This window comes from Centruroides sculpturatus, unplaced genomic scaffold (genome assembly GCF_000671375.1).
Source record: "Centruroides sculpturatus isolate CEXI.00-Female unplaced genomic scaffold, Cexi_2.0 scaffold1338, whole genome shotgun sequence".
NCBI classification, from domain to species: domain Eukaryota; kingdom Metazoa; phylum Arthropoda; class Arachnida; order Scorpiones; family Buthidae; genus Centruroides; species Centruroides sculpturatus.
Genome location: NW_019385795.1, coordinates 36,273 through 57,049, shown reverse-complemented (window position 1 = coordinate 57,049; position 20,777 = coordinate 36,273). Strand labels below are relative to the sequence as shown.

The following is a 20,777-nucleotide window of genomic DNA, read 5'->3' as shown; positions in this document are numbered from 1 at the left end:
GTTTTGTTTCTCTTTATTTAGTTGCTGAGCGCTTTTGATATTCTATACAAGTTAGCTATTTCTTTATATTTTATAATATTATACACTCTTATTTAAATACTGTTAACTTATTTTACTTTAACATAAATTACTTGCTTTGTATCCAGTTCTTGGATCCTGCAACTGGAATTTTGTCAACTAATTTAAAATAGAAGGCAGAAATTTTGAGGACGTACCCGCGATGATAAGTTTTATTGTCATTTTAGAGGCGTGATGTCACCCCTGCCGTCCTCCAAAACTGGATAAACATAACCATGCAAATGTGTGTTAAATCCATTGTAGTGGTGATCTATAGGGTGGTGGCAGTCCCACTCCCACCTTTAATCTTAAAAACTGACCAATAAAAGTGTTAAAATAATAACTTTTTAAAAATTCTTTTAAATATAAGTTAGTTTGTGCAATTATATGTTTAATTCGTATTGTGTTGTATTATATGGGTATAATTTTAAGAGATTAACAAAGGCATTTTGTTTAGCATGCAATAAAATTCCATGAGGGACGAGAATTTAGAATTTTAGGATAATTCAGAAACATCTTCATAAAATGTTTCTGAAATTGGTCTTGAATCAAGAATTCCAAGAGGTTTCAAATAATTGATGCAAGAACCATTATAATTCTAAATACTCATTTAAATACTTGGAAAAACTAAGAGTAATTATGCTTAATTATGTCTTTTGTCTCTGTTACTGGCAAAACAGAAAATGTTACTTTATCTTCTACGGCAGATAATTTGTGTGTCTTTTGGATATCACATTCGGTGGTCACTTAAAGTGTATTAGAAAGTGACCATAATATGGTAGCTTTCTAATACACTTTAGCAAATCTCATTACAAGATTTTAACGCCGAGATATTTCAACACTTTAAAAAACAATAAGGACAGAGATGCTATTTGTCGACCTCCCTGAGACCCAGTTAAAATCCCAGGAGTTTTTCGTGCGTGGTTAGTTTCCTCCACCTGTTGCAGGACTGCCAAGCCCACAGTGAAGACTGGAAGAAGGCTCTGTGGGCAGTGTGAAAAATGTAAAAAGTATAACTAAACTCATTGGCCAATGAATTAGAAACAGCAATTTAGTATTTTATTGGACCACCTCTAGCTCGAATTACATCATTTATTCAATTTGGTATGGATTCTACAAGGTGCTGAAGTGCTTGTAAGTCCAATGCACACCATGCATTCACTAGACTTTCCTTTAGTTTGCATAGATTTGACAGAAGTGGACTTTGCTGGCAGGTCTGTCATTCTAACATGTCCCATACATTATCAATGGAGTTAAGATCTGGGCTCTATGGTGGCCAGGGTGGGTTGTGAACCACTTGCTGAACAATTCTTGTGCAATGGACAGTAGCATTGTCATCAAAGAAAGAACCATCACATGCAAGAAAAAAAAAATCCAATGTTGCAGGATGAACTTGATTGGCAATAATGTTCAGGTACTCGTTGGAAGTCACCCAACATTCCAGGAATATCAGCAGACCAGTTTCCTCCCAACAGAACATGCCCCATACCATAACACCCTACCAGAACCTTGAGTTGTGTTAATGAGGTAAGCAGGGTCCATTGTTTCATGGGTCTACCTCCAAACCCTCTGTCTCTACTGTCAGTACAGAATAAGGTGTACCATGATTTGTCTGACCACATTACTTTTTTCCAGTTCTCAGATGTCCAATCATGGTGCTGTTGGTACCACTGTAGATGAACATTCTGATTCTTTGCAGAAATCAGTGGTTTTTCAGTTTCCTGCACATAGTTTGTGTAGTCTGTCAGTTGCTGCAGAGAGGATATCCTTTTTTTCTGCACTAGCTTTTTTAGACAATGTCTATCTCATTACTGATTAACTGTTTTGGAGCCACAGTTACTTCTTTTAGACATCAACTGTGGGTTACTTTTTCACTGACTGAACACTCATGATATTTCATCTTTGAAGAAACCAGTCAGCTCTACAATTCTTGATCTCATGGCTCCAGCAAGAAAGGCACCCACAATCAGCTTTTTTTTTTTTTTATTTTTGAAACTCTGTCAAGTCCTTCGCTTTTCCCATTTTCATACACTTAATGACCATACTAACCAACAGCATTCATAAGTAGGAGTTTATGAACAAGTGGTAACTCACATGACTCAAGTGTTTTGCATATAAGCTGGAAAATTACATTTACTTAATATGCATGGGGTTTCTAATTCATTGGCCAGTGAGTGTAGTTTAGTCAAAGTACAATGTGTATTAGAATAAAAAGAGAGAGAAATTTCTACTTTCATACTATACTCAATCAGAACTTTAGTAGTAATGCTTACTTTTTTCCTTATGGTGTACATAATAAAGGTACTGGCACATTATAGAATGTAAATTATTTTCTTGGCTTTTCTAATCTCTCTGTATTCTAAAAAAAAATTATTTATCTCATCATTTCAAACTTTATAAATTTATCATATGTTGTTTATCTTTCACACACATTAATTAGCAACAGCGCTGAAAAAATGAAATTAAGTAACTTAAATTAAAGTGTTACCTTAAAATTACACAGAGTATTTCTATAAATAAATTAAACTGTAACAAAATATAGAATTAAAAAAGAAATGTAAACTTAAATATTTTTACTGTATATTGGAAAAATTAAGTTTCTGTAGAAAAAGAAATACACTTAAGATATTGATTTTTTTTAAATCAATAAATATATTTAGAAGTTATATATACTTTGTAGTAACTGCCANTATTAAGCAATATTTTGATGATTTATAAATGATTAATCATTATTTTATTATATGTAATATATATTTTAAAATATAAATAAGGTCTAGTGAAATTTTAACTTGTTTAAGCTGTTTTATCAAAGGGGCCAATGATTGTAATGTAGCCATAAATATCTTGCTGTTATAATGGCTGCTTTGGACAAAACAGATGAATCACTATAGCAATAATTTTATAAGACTGGAGAATGTTTGCTTTTTTCTATGTTTGTTCTTCCTTCTTGATGTTTGTATATGATCAACTGATGCAATGCACAGTATGATTGAAAGTTTCAAAAGGCAAATGGAATTGTAGGCATTTTCTGAATGGCCTAAGGTTTTCAGAAATTTAAGGACAAATCCACATTTGTACAATGTTATGACACCATCACACCAGTATTCAAAACTGGACAGAAATTTAAAAAGATATACACCTGGATAGATTGACCAACCAATGCAGAGAAAGAAGTTAGCAGCAGGTTTTTGGATGGCTTGTTAGAAGAGAAGTCGATAAATTTAAATAGAGTTTGGCATTGAGGAGGATGCAGATATTCTTACTTTTAAGCTACGACTGGCAATAGAAGACCAACTAGAAGCTGTTCTTCCCTGTGTTACTTAAGATTTCTGCATATTTTACTACAAATTGCAGTGATTTGACTGACCTTTGTGGTTGCAGAATCAAACCATCCAACTATTGGAAAGAGTTTTGTAAACTTTTGAATAGTGCTCGGGTCTCCAACATATGAAACAAAATGGGTGAGGATGACAAACAAAATGGAAATGGAAAGTTGAAAATATACAGTGAAAATCAAAATTAAAGATTAGAAATTAAAAATTAATTCACTTTTCCTTTTACATTGAGAAAGAATTCAGTTGGTTAGGCCCTTTGTTTATTCATTTTCGCATGCTGATTAATGTGAAAGATAAGTGGCATATTTTATAATGTCCCTTTTTTATTGGAATGCTTTTTGATCTATTTGAATATAAAATACAGGCAAAAGTTCTACATTACATATTCACAAATATCTTCTTCACCTTTCATTAAATCAGGGATCGCCAAACTTCTTTGATCGTCAACCCCCTACAACTTTTCGAAACCTCACATCGACCCCACCAAAAAGTTTGTGTTACAAGCAAAAAAAACAAGCTCTTACTATTTTAATATATATCTTTTAATTTTACATTTATTGTACATATGTTAATAATAATTTTTGTAACTGACAATCAATAAGACAGATAAGCTTGATAATCCTTAGCAAGATTAGCAATATTTGATCCAAAATTTTTAAGTTTTAGCCTTTTCATCAACCCCCAATAATGTAATATCGACCCCTAGAGGTTGATATAGACCGCTTTGGCAATCCCTGCATTAAGTTATGCATTTTACAATCAAGTAACCGAAACTTTGTAACAGTCTGATCTTTTTGGACAGCTTTTGGCTTCCTACTAAAAATATTGACAAACGCGTGTTAATATATGACAAATGCTTACTTTGTCATGCCAAAATATTGTTGATATAATCATTAAAATTATATTTAAATCAATAGTGCAGAGTAGGATTCGTCTTTCCAATACCAAAATGCATTGTTAGATGCATTATGTATATTAATATATAATAAAAACAGTTATTGATATGTTGAGGAGAATTTTGAAAGTATATTTGCCATTATAAACTTTATTTAATATTTGCAAGATTAATATAATTATTTTTTTGTTAAAAACGTTAGTAATTAATATGAGATTCTGAAAATGTATTTTCTAATTTTTAACAGAATATTTTAGTTGTGGAAGATATCGTAGATACGGGACAAACTATGAAAAAAGTCATTAGTTTAATGAATAGTTTCAAACCGAAGACAGTTAAAGTAGTAAGGTCAGTATATAATATTTATCATATTATTATTACAACTAGATCGATAATTATTTCAAATACTGAACGGACGGCTGGATTCCGTAGCCTCATTGCCTGATAAAGAATCTGACCGTTTGTTTGGTATAATATTTCATTAGTAAAACTTTGTATCTTAAATTTATTATGATTATTAAGCATAAAGTAACTAAATAAATTTTTAATCTTAATGTTACTCTGTAAAATTTTAAAGTTCATTGATGTAGACATATTTTGACATAATAAAAATAAAAATACTTCAAAAATATAATGTATACAATGAAACATTTACAAAATCTGGACATAACATAAGATCACTAGTCTCAAGTAACAAGAATATGCCAATAATAGAGAAATAACAAAAATCTTAAGAATGTATGGCTTTTTATACATAAAATTTTTATATTTGGATTGTCCAAACTTTAAAAAAAGATTTTTGAAGTTGTGTATATTTGCATCTGGTGATTAGAAGTACAGTACATAAGATGAATTCTGGGACAGACAAGGAGGGATATGTACGAGAACATATTGAGCTGCAAAATAACTATTAAAGACCATTAAAAATTAAAAATTGTAGAATATTGCAGGATGGTAATTAAGTTTAAAATTAAAATCGAAGATGCACAATGTCGAGAAAGGCGTCATCGTTCATTTGCTTTCATCGTTCTGGAATACAATTTTTGACAACAGATCATCCTTTGTAGGCTATTGTAGGCTAAAAAATGCTAGATTAATGCTATTAATTTAATTCTTACTTTCTTGTTTTATCATTGAATGCTATAGAAATGTCTCTCATCAATGTTTAACCATTCTACAGATATTTTAGGGAGTTTTGACACTGATAAAGTTAACTAGGAATTTTATACAGAATTTTGTTTCTTTCTTGTAAATATGGATTTCTTAAAATTATGCGAAAAATCATGCAAATTTAGAATGACTTTTTGAACCATTTTTAGTGATTTGGTTTTGTGTTATTTGGATAAGTGGGCCGATTCTTGTGAATCAAATCCTGCCTCTGACAGAAAATATTGAGGCCTGCCCTAAGAAATACTACAGTAAGCATTGTTTGATAACTAAGATTCTGATTACAAATTTGATTTTAGGAAGGAATTTGAATTCATAGTTTTCATATATTAATTCTTTGAGAGTCATACACATGCCAATACATATTCCACTTTCTATATTATGGACTACATTGTTATGGACACATAACACCATGACCACCCTTTGTGACTTTGTTACTAGTTTTTGTAGGTGCAAAAAAGTTATGCTTGTACTAATATTTCTCGATTTGTGATCTTAAGGCTGGCCAGGATTGTTTTTATCTCATCCTTTGCCTAATGGCATTGGTGCCAACTTGCCCTAAGTGACCTTTTCTCTGATGTCAAATGATATTAAGCTGGAGGACATAGAACGGGTGATAGAACTTCGCAGACATGTAGTAAAATAAGCAGTAGCGATGCATCTCCAGTAATTGGTGGTCAATAAATGCTATCCCAAGTTGTGAAAATTATATGGCATACCTAGGAAGTCGCAGTGGTTCTTGCGGGACAAATTCTTTATGGACAAGATCATCAATGTTGAAAAATACGATGAGCATTTGATGATCTTTGTTTTGGATTTAGTCCTTCTTTGTTTGTTTTTGGCTCACAAGTACCCAACTATTCAGAACTTTTCCTTTTTATTGTAGGCTGAAATTGGTAGAACAGGATTTGCCATCAGTAATGATTCTTTTTTGAAAGGATTATTTGCCTTTGCCATTTCAATGAAGTCATTGCCAGTATTTATGTGCCATTCCTTTTGATCTTGAATCCTGTATGGAATGAACTTTGTATACACCTTTCTTTTCTTCAATATACCCAGAGTAATTTTGCACAACTATTTACTAATTGAATTTTCTCTGCAATCATTCTAGATGTCAACTGACAATCAGCAAGTAGGAAGTCACAAATCTTCCCAACATTCACAGTTGTCAAATTTGTGGCTGGATGTCTTGCTCTTGCATCATCATTGAGTGATTGCATCCTTTCTTGAAATCATTTCTACCACTCAAACATCTTTGAATGAGATAATTGTATATGGAGACAATTGTTGGTTCTCCTTGTCTTTTGTTGCCCCCTTGGGACAATAGCATCCATTTTGGGGATCATCATTGTAAAGCATCTGTGGAACAATGAATACAAAAGGTGCCTTTTTGTTTTGTGTGCAGTGCCATGGTTTCTGCATTTCGTTGATTATGCAGCAAGAAGACAATCGAGAGAGAAGCCAACCCCATTTGAGAAATGTTTATATGCTGTCGGTTTTAAGAATCTATGAATGAGTAATGGATAATGAACAGTTACCAAGCCACAGAAGAGGATGCCTGTTCAAAGAGCCAAGACATTACTTATGATAATTTTTAAAATTTTTATTTACACTGCAAGTGTTGTTATCAAGTAGCTATTAGCCTCCCATAAAATAAAAGAAAAACAAAACTTTTTTACAAGTTGGAAATGAATTAAGCAAGAGGTTGATGCTTCTTGAAATGATCAGAAGGAACAAAGAATTGTCACTTTGGCCAATTGCAACATGGGGAAATTGGAAACTTGCATTTGGTGACAAAGTTACTCTTGCATCTTACTGTCTCAAGAAAGTAGTAGTAGTAGTAGTAGTAGTAGTAGTAGTAGTATTGTATGGCACACTTTGTTACCAATTGGAGATTAATGGAAGTTACAAAGAAAAAAGAGTGGAGATGAAATTGCACTGTAATAAAACAAAAGGCACTATTGACATGGCTGATCAAATGTCAAGGGCCCACACTATAAAGAAGGAAGAGTGATCTACACGATTAACATTGATCTACACGATTTTTCTATTTGTTATCCTTTTGAATGGCTTTGTGATTTAAAAAAAATCCAATTGAACGAAGGAAAACACACAAGCGACAGCCGTTCTCAGAAGCTGCTGGCTATTGTACATCAAAAGCATTGTCTAATTCAGCTGCCCAAACAGATATGGCTTCAAGGAAAAGATAAATGTGCAATGCATCCAAGAAAGAATGACAAAAAGATAAATAAATGTTCAGCAAATTCCAGTCTTATGTTTGGCAAGATACTGTATTTCTGGCATTTTTACAAGGCATTAACTAGCAATCTTTCTCGCAAAACACGTAAATGGTGCATAATCTTGTACATCAAAATTTGGGAATAATGACTGTCGTTTCTGTGAGAAACAATAACCTAATATTTTGAGCAATCATGCACTACAGCCAGGGTCATTATTGGATCTACCCTTACTTAACATAGAGAAGAAATCATCAGTATTACAGGAAAACTTATTCCACTTAAATACATTGAGTTGTGTAATAATAGGTAATTAATATAAAATTAGAAAAAGGTATCACAATTATTTTGTTTCATTATGCTAACCTTTGTAATTAATTAATATTTATTTTCTGTTTTCAGTTTGTTGATAAAAAGGACACCGCTAAGTAGTGGCTTTCAGCCAGACTGTAAGTTTGGTTTTGGTATTCTGCGGTTATTTAATTTTAAAAATATATTTTTCATGATTTATTTATTTCAGATGTTGGCTTTGAAATACCAGATAAATTTATTGTCGGCTATGCCTTAGATTACAATGAATATTTCAGAGATCTTAATGTAAGTTTGATAATTATTTCAGAAAAAATAAAGGAATTAAAGTATTCTAAATCTACAGTTGGATAATTAAAATTTTTTCTTTATCTTGCAGCATATATGCGTTATTAATGAACAAGGTAAACAACAATTTAGACAAAAGAATCCGTCGTAGAAGAGAAACCACGATCTTCATCAATTCTTCCGGTATTTAAAAAATACTCTTTACTATTTGAAACTATGCAAAAGTTTAATTCTTGTCACCTTTAGAGTTTCTTAAATAAGACTAATTATGTAAAGGAATCTTACGAAGAAATCTCGAGTATAACGTTACAAGTAAGTACAAGGTGTAAATACTTGTCTCTTTTTCCGAACGTAGTCGTTATATCGAGTGGTACATCGTTTATTTGTATTTGTTCTTATCAAACTGTCGTACATTGTCACAGATCGTGTATTTTGTAAAATTCTAATTTAAATCAAAGAATTAATTTCATAAAATATGTAAATGTGATACTTACTTACAAATGGCTAAGAATTCTAAGGATTTTCTAAAATAAAAATATTTGTTTGAGATAAATTTTTCTGTGTAGCAACCAAACGAAGAAAATAATTCCTTTTTTTATCTTCTAGATCGGCTTTTAAATACAAAAGCACTGGATGACTTGATATTTTCAATCATATTACAAAATATAAAATATTCTTAAAATTTAGGTGAACTTTAACAGTCCTTGAATGGAAGGAAACAAAACTAGACTAGCAAACTAGAAGATACATTGTATAAACAGTAACTCGGTTTTAATAGTCCAAACATCTAAAAGGTAAATTATTTTTTGGCTAGAATTAAGCTAATTAAGTCAAATTCTATATTTTAATTACTAAAAGAGAGTGGTAATATTGCCATTTTGTGCCAAGATTACTATTTTGGAATTAATTTTGGATCTTAGTTAAATAATTTTGAAAGAAATGGGAGGGATGCAGTAAAGGTTTCATCTGATCTTAATTGGGCTAAATCTTGTGATTTAATTAATACACTTTATTCTAGCCATAAGATAATTTGACTTAGATATATAAGAATCATTGAGAAGTGGAGACAATTTTACTAGTTTCTTCTTATATTTATTCATTAAATAACTTCAATACAGATACAGACAATCAGCAACATAATGCTTTTGTATTGAGAAAACAAAATTTGTTGTATGTAGTATATACTGTAAACCATATCTGATTACAGTAAGCAGTGTCATCAGAATTAACATGTCACAAAACACAAAAATTTTATAATTATTCCTTAACATGTCCTTTTAAAGTCAGTCAGAACAAAATTAGAATCTCCACTAATTATAGTCCCATTTACTTCTCTTCATAACCTTATTGTTATTAGTTATAGGTGGATCTTCATTATTACAACAAGCAGATTCAAACTCTGTTTCTCTTTTTAGAGTATACAATGAGAAAACTTTAAATAAATTTTTTTTCACCCTTTGAAAACTCTTTATTCCATAGATACTATAGTCAAAATATTTTCTAACATGAATGTAACAAATGCAAAAATTTCATAAATTTCTTTAATCCCAAACTTTTATTGAAAAATATAAACTCTAACCTCAGTAATTTTGAAATAAAATGAAATTTAACAAATACTTGCAGTAACCATTTAGCTTTAATTGGCTGGCGTTACTAATTTCTTAATGTTTTTCTTGGCATTCTTATTTTGATTAAAAATATATTGAGTTTTCTCAAAATGCAGGATGATGATGATGATCTTGCGGTCGTTAGTTTGCATGATCGCCCCTTGTGCATTTTTGCAAATGAAAAACTGAAATTATCTGGTTTTTAGTATGGAAATATCTAAAATTATCCACAAATACATAATATAAGAAATTAGAAAAGTCAATTCTGGCCTCAAAATGAAAAAAGAAAATAGACTTTGGCAGATGTTATATTCTATTAAAAATACAAAAAGGGCCATAAACAATGTTGATTAATTTTGTCGATACAAAAGTGGCCAATTTGTTTGGAATAATAATTATTTCATATATTTCTAAAAAAAAAAACAAAATGAAAGTTAATAAAGATTAAGATAATTTAAAGGATTAAATTATCTTAATTATTAATATATATTTGGTGTTAAGATTTCAAATAAACAATATAAAATATGGAAGTTTAGTGTTTCTAATGCTATTTCACTTAAGTGCAAAAAAATTAATAAGTAGTCTCTTCAATTGCAGGTATTGTAATTAGAATGTAATGTACTTGACTAAAAATGAATGAAATTATATTATATTACTCATTTTATAATAGTTATATGTTCAAAAAAATGAAAAATGTTGAAGAAATTGAATGAATTAACAATTCAGGACTTGCTCTCACGTTAATACAATAATTATCCTAAATTATAAGAATACAAATATATTTTAGAATTAATAGATAAGCAGTGAGAAAGATAATCTGTTTTACCATAAAGGGACGAACATAAAATACAGAGTTTATAGTAACTGATATATTTTCCAAAAGTAGCTTATTTAATAATAAAATTTATTGGTTTCAACAATTAAATTTGTTCAGATAGAATATTCATTAACATTATAGAAATTAAAACAAAAATCTCAAAGTTTAGACTTTTCTTTCTATAAATAAATTAAACTGTAACAAAATATAGAATTAAAAAAGAAATGTAAACTTAATTTTTCCAATATACAGTAAAAATATTTAAGTTTCTGTAGAAAAAGAAATACACTTAAGATATTGATTTTTTTTAAATCAATAAATATATTTAGAAGTTATATATACTTTGTAGTAACTGCCATTGTACAATTAAATGTTAAATCTTTGATTTTACTTGTATCTAGTTGCACCTTATTACTAATTAAATCTATACAAGTTAAAGAGAAACAAAACACCTTTTTTGCCGAGAAATAAACATAATTTTAAACAACGAACGTTTTCAGCCTAATTAATAGGCCATCTTCAGGTTGAAAACGAAAATGGAACGTAAATGTTCCATGAATAGAACATAAAAATTTAAATTTTTATGTTCTATTTAAATTTTTATGTTCTATTCATGGAACATTTACGTTCCATTTTAGTTTTCAACCTGAAGATGGCCTATTAATTAGGCTGAAAACGTTCGTTGTTTAAAATTATGTTTATTTCTCGGCAAAAAAGGTGTTTTGTTTCTCTTTATTTAGTTGCTGAGCGCTTTTGATATTCTATACAAGTTAGCTATTTCTTTATATTTTATAATATTATACACTCTTATTTAAATACTGTTAACTTATTTTACTTTAACATAAATTACTTGCTTTGTATCCAGTTCTTGGATCCTGCAACTGGAATTTTGTCAACTAATTTAAAATAGAAGGCAGAAATTTTGAGGACGTACCCGCGATGATAAGTTTTATTGTCATTTTAGAGGCGTGATGTCACCCCTGCCATCCTCCAAAACTGGATAAACATAACCATGCAAATGTGTGTTAAATCCATTGTAGTGGTGATCTATAGGGTGGTGGCAGTCCCACTCCCACCTTNAATGCTAACAAATTTATTTGTTTTTACAATAATTTGTTTATTATTACTTGAATGTTTCAAGCAATATTATATTTACAGATGCGATTTGTTGATGCCATTTTAAGTAATAATTCAACAGATGATCACTGTCGTGAATTTGTTAGACAGAAAGGTTTAGTGCCTTTAATGGGAATACTTGGATTACCAAATTTACCTATAGATTTTCCAATTACACCAACTTGTCAAGCTGTTGCTAGTGTATGCAAATCTATTTTGGTAAGTTTTAAAAAAATGATGACAATAAAATTTTTTACTTATTTTTATTATAATAAAATGCCTGTGATAGAATTTAGCACATGAACCTCAAGTGCTCAAACAAGGATTATTGCATCTCAATGAAGTTCTTCAGTCTTTGGAACCATTGCATCGACCATTGGATCCTCCAGGTGGTAGTGTTCTTTTAGAAGAATTAATCAGTTCATCAAATCCAAGTGAAGCAACATTGAGTGCCCAGTCTACACCATTATTACATGCCATGGCTTCTGCACATGCATACATAATTATGTTTGTTCATGTGTGCAGAACTGGACAAGTGAGTTTATTAAAACAAAAATAGTAAAAAATGATTTTAGGATCATTATTGTTAAAATGAACTTTTAACCTCTTCTCAGTCTTCGTTTTTAAGTTGATTGTCCAAAAAGTATCAATATTTTTTAAAATTATATTTTAAATACAATTAATTTTGATGAAAAATCTTCGAAAAAATTGCTTTTACATGTCTTTTCTAAGAGTAAAATGAATTTTTCGTTTTTAGTATTTTTGGAAAATGATTTGTTAGTAACTCAAATTTGTATAAAATTGTCAATATCATTGATACCCATTATTAATTTATAAAATTATAACCTCTCAAACTAATTTGTTTGAAAGGAAAACTCTCAGAAATAAATTAGAGATGTTTTCAGATTCCAAAATGAAACTAAATTATTTTGCCAAAAGCAGCTAAATAATTTGTTACATAATGCTTTCTATTGGAGAAATAGTGAAGTAAACATATATAAACAATGAATACATCAAATGTTAAAAATAAAAATTTCTATAGCATTTTTCACATCAAATATGAAATTCAAAGCAATCAGTGCACATGTACATAAGGGAAGTGGCAATGACTGAGCAGGAGGTTAATTTTTCATTTCATAATTTATATTTATAAACTTAGATTGGTTTTTCTACTTAATTTTTTTGTTTTTTAAAGCTTAAACATTTAAAAAAAATTATTGGTATTATTTTTGTCAAACTAATACTAATGATTAAAGTTTGTACACAGCTTTATACATTACATTTTGGATATTGGTGTTCAATATTACATTGTTTAAAGAAGCACCATTATGCATTATTTTTATAATTTCATGCTTAAAAATGTATTGAGGGCATAATTTTACTTAGAAAATATAAAATGTGATTATATATAGTAAGAAGCAGTTTTGAATTCTTTCTAATATATTAGATTGGCCAAAAAGTTCTTTTGCAATAGTTGTCTTTCAGGTGCTTTGAAATACAACTAACTACAGTTCAAATCTGAAAGCACTTGAATATTTGATACATAACATTTAATCATAATTTGAACCAGAGAGTTTGAAGATTGTGTTTGTGTTATAATTTTGGCATAATTAAAAAGTGGACATCTAAAAGAAGCATTTTTGACATGCTGTTTTATTTCAAAAAAGAAAAAACTACAGCACAGTTTAAACCTGTAAAGAGTTAGGCATGGTATATATGGAGAATGCCAACAAAGAACTCTTGTACTTGAAATGGTTTATGAAATTTTATTAAGGGATTTTTTGTTTTTGTTGACTTCAGGAAATTTATAATGATTAAGTGAAAAGTGTAATTGATGACAATCTGCATTATTTAGTGTGGGAAATTGCATTGTTGAGTAGATATTTTGTTCCATAAAAAAATTGCCTTCTATTTATAAATTTAAAATCTGCACAAACTTTTTAGCAAACTCAGTATAAGCATTTAAATAGAAAACAATCATAACAACAATGACAGTCTGTTTGCTTCATGTGACCCATGAAGTCTTAATATGCTGCCCTAGGCATTGGCAATATAATTTTATTATTGTTGTTTTCTGCCTTGTGCCATTATACAATCCTATGTAAGCTGATATTTGTGATGATAAACATTCAAACTAAATTAATATAAGATGAGAATAAATCTAAATATTATTAGTTTGTATATCATTAACATATATTGGGTTGGCAACTAAGTGATTGCAGATTTTGTCCATAGGTGGCCTTAGCACATTTTTTTGCTTTGTCATCATGTTCAAAGCACCTAACGTATATTGTTTTCTTGTTGTTTGGACTTTCACCTTTAATTTAGTAAAAAAATTGTATTGATTAGTTATTTTGTTTCGTTTTTATTCCAATTTAAAAATGGAAGAACAAGACGTGCATTTCAGACATATTTTATTGTATTATTTCCGAAAAGGCAAGAATGCATCACAAGCACACAAGAAGTTATGTGCCGTATGTGGGAATGAAGTCTTGAAAGAAAGGCAGTGTCAAAATTGGTTTGCCAAATTTTGTTTTGGTGATTTTTCACTGAAAAATGCTCAACAATCTAGCCATCCAGTTGAAGTTGGTGAGACCCATATCAAGGTTATTATCAATTCAGATCGTCATAGCACAACGCGTGAGATTGCGCAGAAGCTCAATGTATCGCATACATGCATAAAAAAAAAAATTAAAACAGCTTGGCTATGTCAAGAAACTGGATTTATTGGTCCCTCATCAGTTTAAGGAAATTCATTTGATGCAACGCAGTAGCATCTGCAATTCGCTTCTGAAACGCAACAAAAATGATCCATTTCTGAAACGACTGATTACTGGCAACGAAAAGTGGATAGTTTATAACAACGTTAATCGGAAAAGATCGTGGGTGATGCAAGATGAACCAGCCCAGACGACACCAAAAACTGAGATTCACCAAAAAAAGATTATGCTGTCAGTTTGGTGGGATTATAAAGGAATTCTGTATTTTGAACTTTTACCAAGAAACCAAATGATTAATTCAAACGTGTACGTTCAACAACTTGCCAAACTGAGTGATGCAGTTGAAGAAAAGAGGCCACAATTGGTAAATTGTAAGGGCGTTGTTTTCCAGCATGATAATGCAAAACCCCACACATCTTTGGTCACTCGCCAAAAATTATTGGAGCTAGGTTGGGTTGTGTTGTCACATCCACTGTATAGCCTTGACCTTGCACCTTCAGATTATCATTTATTTTGTTCCATGCAGAACTCCTTAAATGGTAAAATTTTTAATGACGCTGATGATGTAAAATCAATTTTTATTCCTGATTTTTGCCAGCAAAAAACTAAGTTTTATGAACATGGAATTATGACACTGCCTGAAAGATGGCAAAAGGTCATTGACAAAAACAGACAATACCTAATTGAATAAAGTTATATTTTTAAGCAAAAATTTTGAATTTTCCTTCTTATTTAAAATCCGCAATTACTTAGTTGCCAACCCAATATTATTTTAGTACCTAGCATACTTGCAGTTAAAGTATATTGGCACTCAGCATGATTGAAACTTGGAACTCAATAAAAAACAAATTTATTTTATCATATGGAGTTCACTGTGGCGTGCATCCAGAAAAGATTGCTCCTCACTGATTCATAAAGTTTTTTGTAATGTTGAAACTATAATCTAATGATGTCAGTTACTGAAAATTAAGTGTGTTAAGTAAATTAATGTACAGGGTGGTTATAATTAAAGTTGCCCTACTCAGATCTGTATAGAGACCATTCTTGTTGACATATTTTGATGAAACTTGGTATATATGTTATATGAACCATGGGGAAAAGGAAAATGCAAAAAAATAATTAGTTCAAATTTCTACCACTAGGTGAAAAAATGGCGCATGAAGAACAAGAGAAACAAAATGGAAATATGCAAAAGGTTTTTATTCACGAAATTTGTTCAATGTGCAATCCATTTGCATCAATCATATTCAAAGCGCCTTACAGCGTGTTCAACAGTAGCCCTATAGATTTCTTGAGAAATTGCAGCAATATGGTGTATTATGCTTGCTTTCAATTCAGGCAGAGTTCATATGCCTCCTCTATAGACACAATCTTTCATATATCCTCACAACCATACTCTGCTAGCAGAATATAACTTCAATATTTAAAATTAATCATCGAACTACCGTAAACAGAAAATTGGAATAGAATCTTGTTAATCTGGCAATGTTAAAAACTGGCCGGTGCGGGAGAAGCCAAGCGCCGAATTGGCAAGATTCTACCATGTTACGAAGGGAATACACTCAGACATTTCAAAAGTTTGTGTAAAACATACTGTTGTGTCGAATTTAAAATAGTAAACTGAATTTCTCGGGAAGTTGTTTTAAAATTTTCTGTTAGTTTTGTGGTTGGGTTTTGTTTCTATTTCATAATGACGAACCCGAAAAGTCCAAAACTAATGTGGATAGTAGTAGCCATTGGAACTAAAAGATAAATTTAAATGCAGTAGGATGTCCTAGAGCAGAGAAATTTGTATCAACAGGCTAATTATATTTTAAAACTGAATTTTTTAAAACCAATTTTATTTCTTTCCTTCTATTGAAATGATTATTTTTGGAAAATTTGTATAGTTTTTCCTTAATCTCCCTCTGCTGTGTCATTACTAACTAGTAAGAATGTTTCAGAAAACAAATGAAACTTGGCACCTTATTTAAATAGAAAGAAAACTCTGATCTCTTGCTAAGGACTTTTTTTAACAAGCAAGAAACAGATATTTTTTTTTTTTGCTTTCAGGCAAGATAGAAACAGAGCAATTTTTGGCATTTTGATTCCCTAAAAATTTATGCTGTAATATTAACTAAGGACATTGTGTTATGTTTTAAATGTTTTGACTTCAATAAAGCAGTTTATGTTTAATTTAAACAAATAATGTTTTTGAGAAAAAAGAGGAAATCAGTTATTCCTGAATAAAAGTATTTATTCAAAAATGGCAAACTCTTGTACGATTTTAAATCAATAGAAATTCCTTGCGGAATGCATTATTATATTTCCAGCTTCTCACATTTCGAGTCGTAATATCTCACAACACCTCACAAGATTTTGTGTGTAAATTTTAAGCAGAGTGCAGAAGAAAAAAATATTGGTGATCAGTAAGCACAAACAAAACATTGCATAGGTAACTTTTATTTATTTTACATAACCGTGTCACATATTGAAATAATAAATTATATTATCCAACTTAAACATAGCTAAATCGTATTCGATAAACCAAATTTAAAATATCGAGATCCCGATAAATTGCAAATATTGACAATGGTTTTTTATTTTATTTATTTATTTTTTTCATTTAATGCTCTTAGCTCTAAAATCAAGTACTATCTGTACAAAAAATGTGTAAAATAGAATATATAACAAGTTGTATAAAAACGTTTTCCGAAAGAATCTATGTACATTCATTATAGAATAAAGTGCTGTTTTGTTAACTACATTTTGCAAGAAAAATTTCAAGATATTTTTTTTATTTTTATTATTTTTTTTTAATTTCTTAAGTGCCAAAAGCTAAACAGAAAAAAAGGCAGAAACAGGTAAGATACAGGTAGATTTACCTTCTTGTTTTGTTTTACTACACCATTAACGGATGGAATTTGGATAATAACATTTTTATATTTATTTATATATGTATATATGCAGGCCTCGAGAAACGCTCTCTTTATTTTTGGGGGGGTCTTTTTTTATCACGTGCTTAAAATCCTCCTCTGTTTATATATACACACGGGCACCCGTCCCCCAAATTCGACTATAAAAAGCGTATCAGTGCAAGGATCAACAGAAACGTCTTACGCCCTTTCGCATTTGTACTAAACGTAATTCAATTAATTCAAGGCAGCTTATCAATATATATTATTAATAATAATATTAATTTGTCTTCTTTTTATAAAGTTCTATCCACAAAAAAATCTTTGGAACAATTCGAAACGACAGCCCCTTTAACGTGCACGTGTTTATGTCTAGATCGAAGATCCTAGATCCGAGGGCCCAAATCCTCCCTCGAAAATTACGGGATAACTTAATAAAAGGATTAATAAATACTTTACATTATTTCTCTTTAGGATTTANCGACTAATGATATACAAAACAGAAGCCAGCGAGAGATTTGCATCCTGTCCCTCACGATGACAAGAGAAGATGAATAGCCATTCCACTAACAGTTCAGACTAGATGATGGCGTCAATTTGTGACACCAAGACTGGATCGTGACCAATTCTCTCTAACGCATCGGCAACATTCCCACCGCTCTACCTCTATATTATATTGTACATACTGAGAAATTTGCATATGGTCTTGACACATAATTTATTGCACACACGCATCACCTATCCTCCGACAAAAAAAAAAAAAAAAGAAAAATCATCTGCACGGCAAAACTGTTCCTAAATTGTTATTTCAACCTTTATTTATTAAAAAATATGTATATACATACGATAGTATATATAATGTAATTAACGAAATCAGTGCCAAATTTTTGTTTACTAAAATTACTTATTTTTTCTATACTTTTCAAAGATTAAACGGGAAAAGTTGAGCATATTACAAGTCTCCAAGTCATTGAGGATGTATCTGAAACATATTTTCCTTATTTCCCTCGACAGTAGATATTCTACTCTAGTGTAAAAACGAAATTTGACGTGACTACATCGTTCATTGTAATACTCGAATCATCCATTAGCTACCAATTCAGGAATTAATCGAATAATACTAAGAAAATTTGATTATAGTTTTAATAGAATGGGGTCCCACGCAACTTTGGTGACGTGTTCTTAGTCAGAAGATGGAATTTTAATCTATTTTAGCAGTTCGATAGTTTTACGCAGCGCGACACAAAATAATGCAGCTGGACTATTCTATAATTTAAAATATGAATAGCTGTGCTCTTCTGTCTTGTCAAATTTTCGTGATTTATGCAAATTAATCATCCTAAAAAATCGATTTTTGAATGTATATTTTTTTAATTTTTTGGTGTCATATTTTGGTTTTTGTTCAATCTCCCTGAGTACTCAATGACCGTAACAAGTATGGCACAAAGCCACTCCACGTGTTCAGCGCCTCTTACACACAATATATATATGTTATATATATCTTATATTATATTTTGACATCTGGTTCGACTGATAGGCACTTGATAAACATAAAACAAGAAACAATATTAAAACTTGCAATTTACCATTGTAACAATAAGAGCAGAATTCTGACAAGAGCAAACAAAACTTTCTTTTTTGTGTGTTTTTTTAAGCATTCACAATATATTTTTTAATATTTTTCTCGACGGTTTTTGTTTTCCTTAAAGATTAGAACGATTTCCAAGACATTAAAACTGTACAAACTCTGTATATATGTAAGTATATATATATATATATATATATATATATATATATATACTGTATAAATACAGATATATGTTCAGACTGTGTGGATCTATCACAAGAAAAATTATGTACATGTTAAAAAAGTAAAATTTGACACATACATAACATTTGCATAAAACAATCTTAGCTGCAATGTTCCTTTAGCCATTCCAATATTTAAAAAAAATCTCTGATGCATTATTTTTTTACGTCACAGTTAAGCGTAAGGAATGGATTTAAACACATGCATAAAAACCAACTGGAAAAAATAATTGTTTTAGGAATGTAAAAATTCATCCAATCTCTCTCTCTCTCTTTCGTTCTTTCTCTCTCTCTCTCTCTCTCTCTTCCGTACTCCCGAACATTTGACTCCACGCAAACAAACAAACACACAAACACACGTTGCTTATTTTAATCGAGAATGTCCGGATGTCGGTCATTGTATTCTTCCATCGGTATTGTATATAAAAATAAAATGCAGGCACCAACTGTACATGTGTATTTTTTTAAACATCAGACGTCTTGGAATCTCTTCCCTGCGAGCGTTTGCTTGTTTCCTCTTTGCAGCTCTTTCCGCCATCCGTAGAGGCACTGATGTCCGTCTCCTTGGTCGACGACGTTCTCGTGCCACCCAATGGCGACAGAGAGTCACTCTTCTTCTCTCTCGAATCTTCCCGTTTGGTGAAGCGAGTTTCGGTTACATCCGATGAGTACTTTCCATACCTGCTATTCCTGTATCTCGGCTGGTACTGCAAAATTCAAAATTTGGGCCTTCATGTTTCCTACTGGCAAACCGTAATTCCGCGCCGAAATGACTAAGGCGACATTATTCACGCACGGAATTTCCACCCCCTTAAACCTAAGGCGCTAGATTACCCAGGTATGNATTCTATACAAGTTAGCTATTTCTTTATATTTTATAATATTATACACTCTTATTTAAATACTGTTAACTTATTTTACTTTAACATAAATTACTTGCTTTGTATCCAGTTCTTGGATCCTGCAACTGGAATTTTGTCAACTAATTTAAAATAGAAGGCAGAAATTTTGAGGACGTACCCGTGATGATAAGTTTTATTGTCATTTTAGAGGCGTGATGTCACCCCTGCCATCCTCCAAAACTGGATAAACATAACCATGCAAATGTGTGTTAAATCCATTGTAGTGGTGATGTATAGGGTGGTGGCAGTCCCACTCCCACCTTTAATCTTAAAAACTGACCAATAAAAGTGTTAAAATAATAACTTTTTAAAAATTCTTTTAAATGTAAGTTAGTTTGTGCAATTATATGTTTAATTTGTATTGTGTTGTATTATATGGGTATAATTTTAAGAGATTAACAAAGGCATTTTGTTTAGCATGCAATAAAATTCCATGAGGGACGAGAATTTAGAATTTTAGGATAATTCAGAAACATCTTCATAAAATGTTTCTGAAATTGGTCTTGAATCAAGAATTCCAAGAGGTTTCAAATAATTGATGCAAGAACCATTATAATTCTAAATACTCATTTAAATACTTGGAAAAACTAAGAGTAATTATGCTTAATTATGTCTTTTGTCTCT

At 30.6% G+C, this 20,777-nt stretch overlaps 2 protein-coding genes across 4 annotated transcripts in view; both read left to right on the top strand.

The window, feature by feature from the left end:
• LOC111642177 (hypoxanthine-guanine phosphoribosyltransferase-like) overlaps positions 1–10,782 on the top strand; it is a 51,520-nt gene extending 40,738 nt beyond the window's left edge. For 2 of the 3 annotated variants that reach the window (XM_023388467.1, XM_023388465.1), the window contains exons 5-8: positions 4,535–4,635; positions 8,094–8,140; positions 8,212–8,288; positions 8,380–10,782. In XM_023388467.1, the coding sequence (XP_023244235.1) occupies positions 4,535–4,635; positions 8,094–8,140; positions 8,212–8,288; positions 8,380–8,439 (285 nt within the window). In that variant the 3' untranslated portion in view covers positions 8,440–10,782. The remainder of the gene's footprint in view (positions 1–4,534; positions 4,636–8,093; positions 8,141–8,211; positions 8,289–8,379) is intronic. The other variant, XM_023388466.1, reaches the window with a different exon arrangement.
• A 1,051-nt stretch (positions 10,783–11,833) lies between these two features.
• LOC111642183 (E3 ubiquitin-protein ligase HUWE1-like) lies at positions 11,834–12,402 on the top strand. Its single transcript, XM_023388477.1, has 2 exons — positions 11,834–12,047; positions 12,118–12,402. The coding sequence occupies exons 1-2, from the start codon at positions 11,844–11,846 to the stop codon at positions 12,385–12,387; spliced, it is 474 nt and encodes a 157-aa protein (XP_023244245.1). The 5' UTR covers positions 11,834–11,843; the 3' UTR covers positions 12,388–12,402.
• The last annotated feature ends 8,375 nt before the right edge of the window (positions 12,403–20,777 follow it).

What these genes read in the sequence shown, in the direction of transcription:
- LOC111642183 (XM_023388477.1), top strand. Translation starts at nt 11,844, where the DNA reads ATGTTTCAAGCAATATTATATTTACAGATGCGATTTGTTGATGCCATT. An exon ending in GTGTATGCAAATCTATTTTG is followed by an intron (nt 12,048 to 12,117) that starts GTAAGTTTTAAA and finishes TGCCTGTGATAG; the next exon opens with AATTTAGCACATGAACCTCA.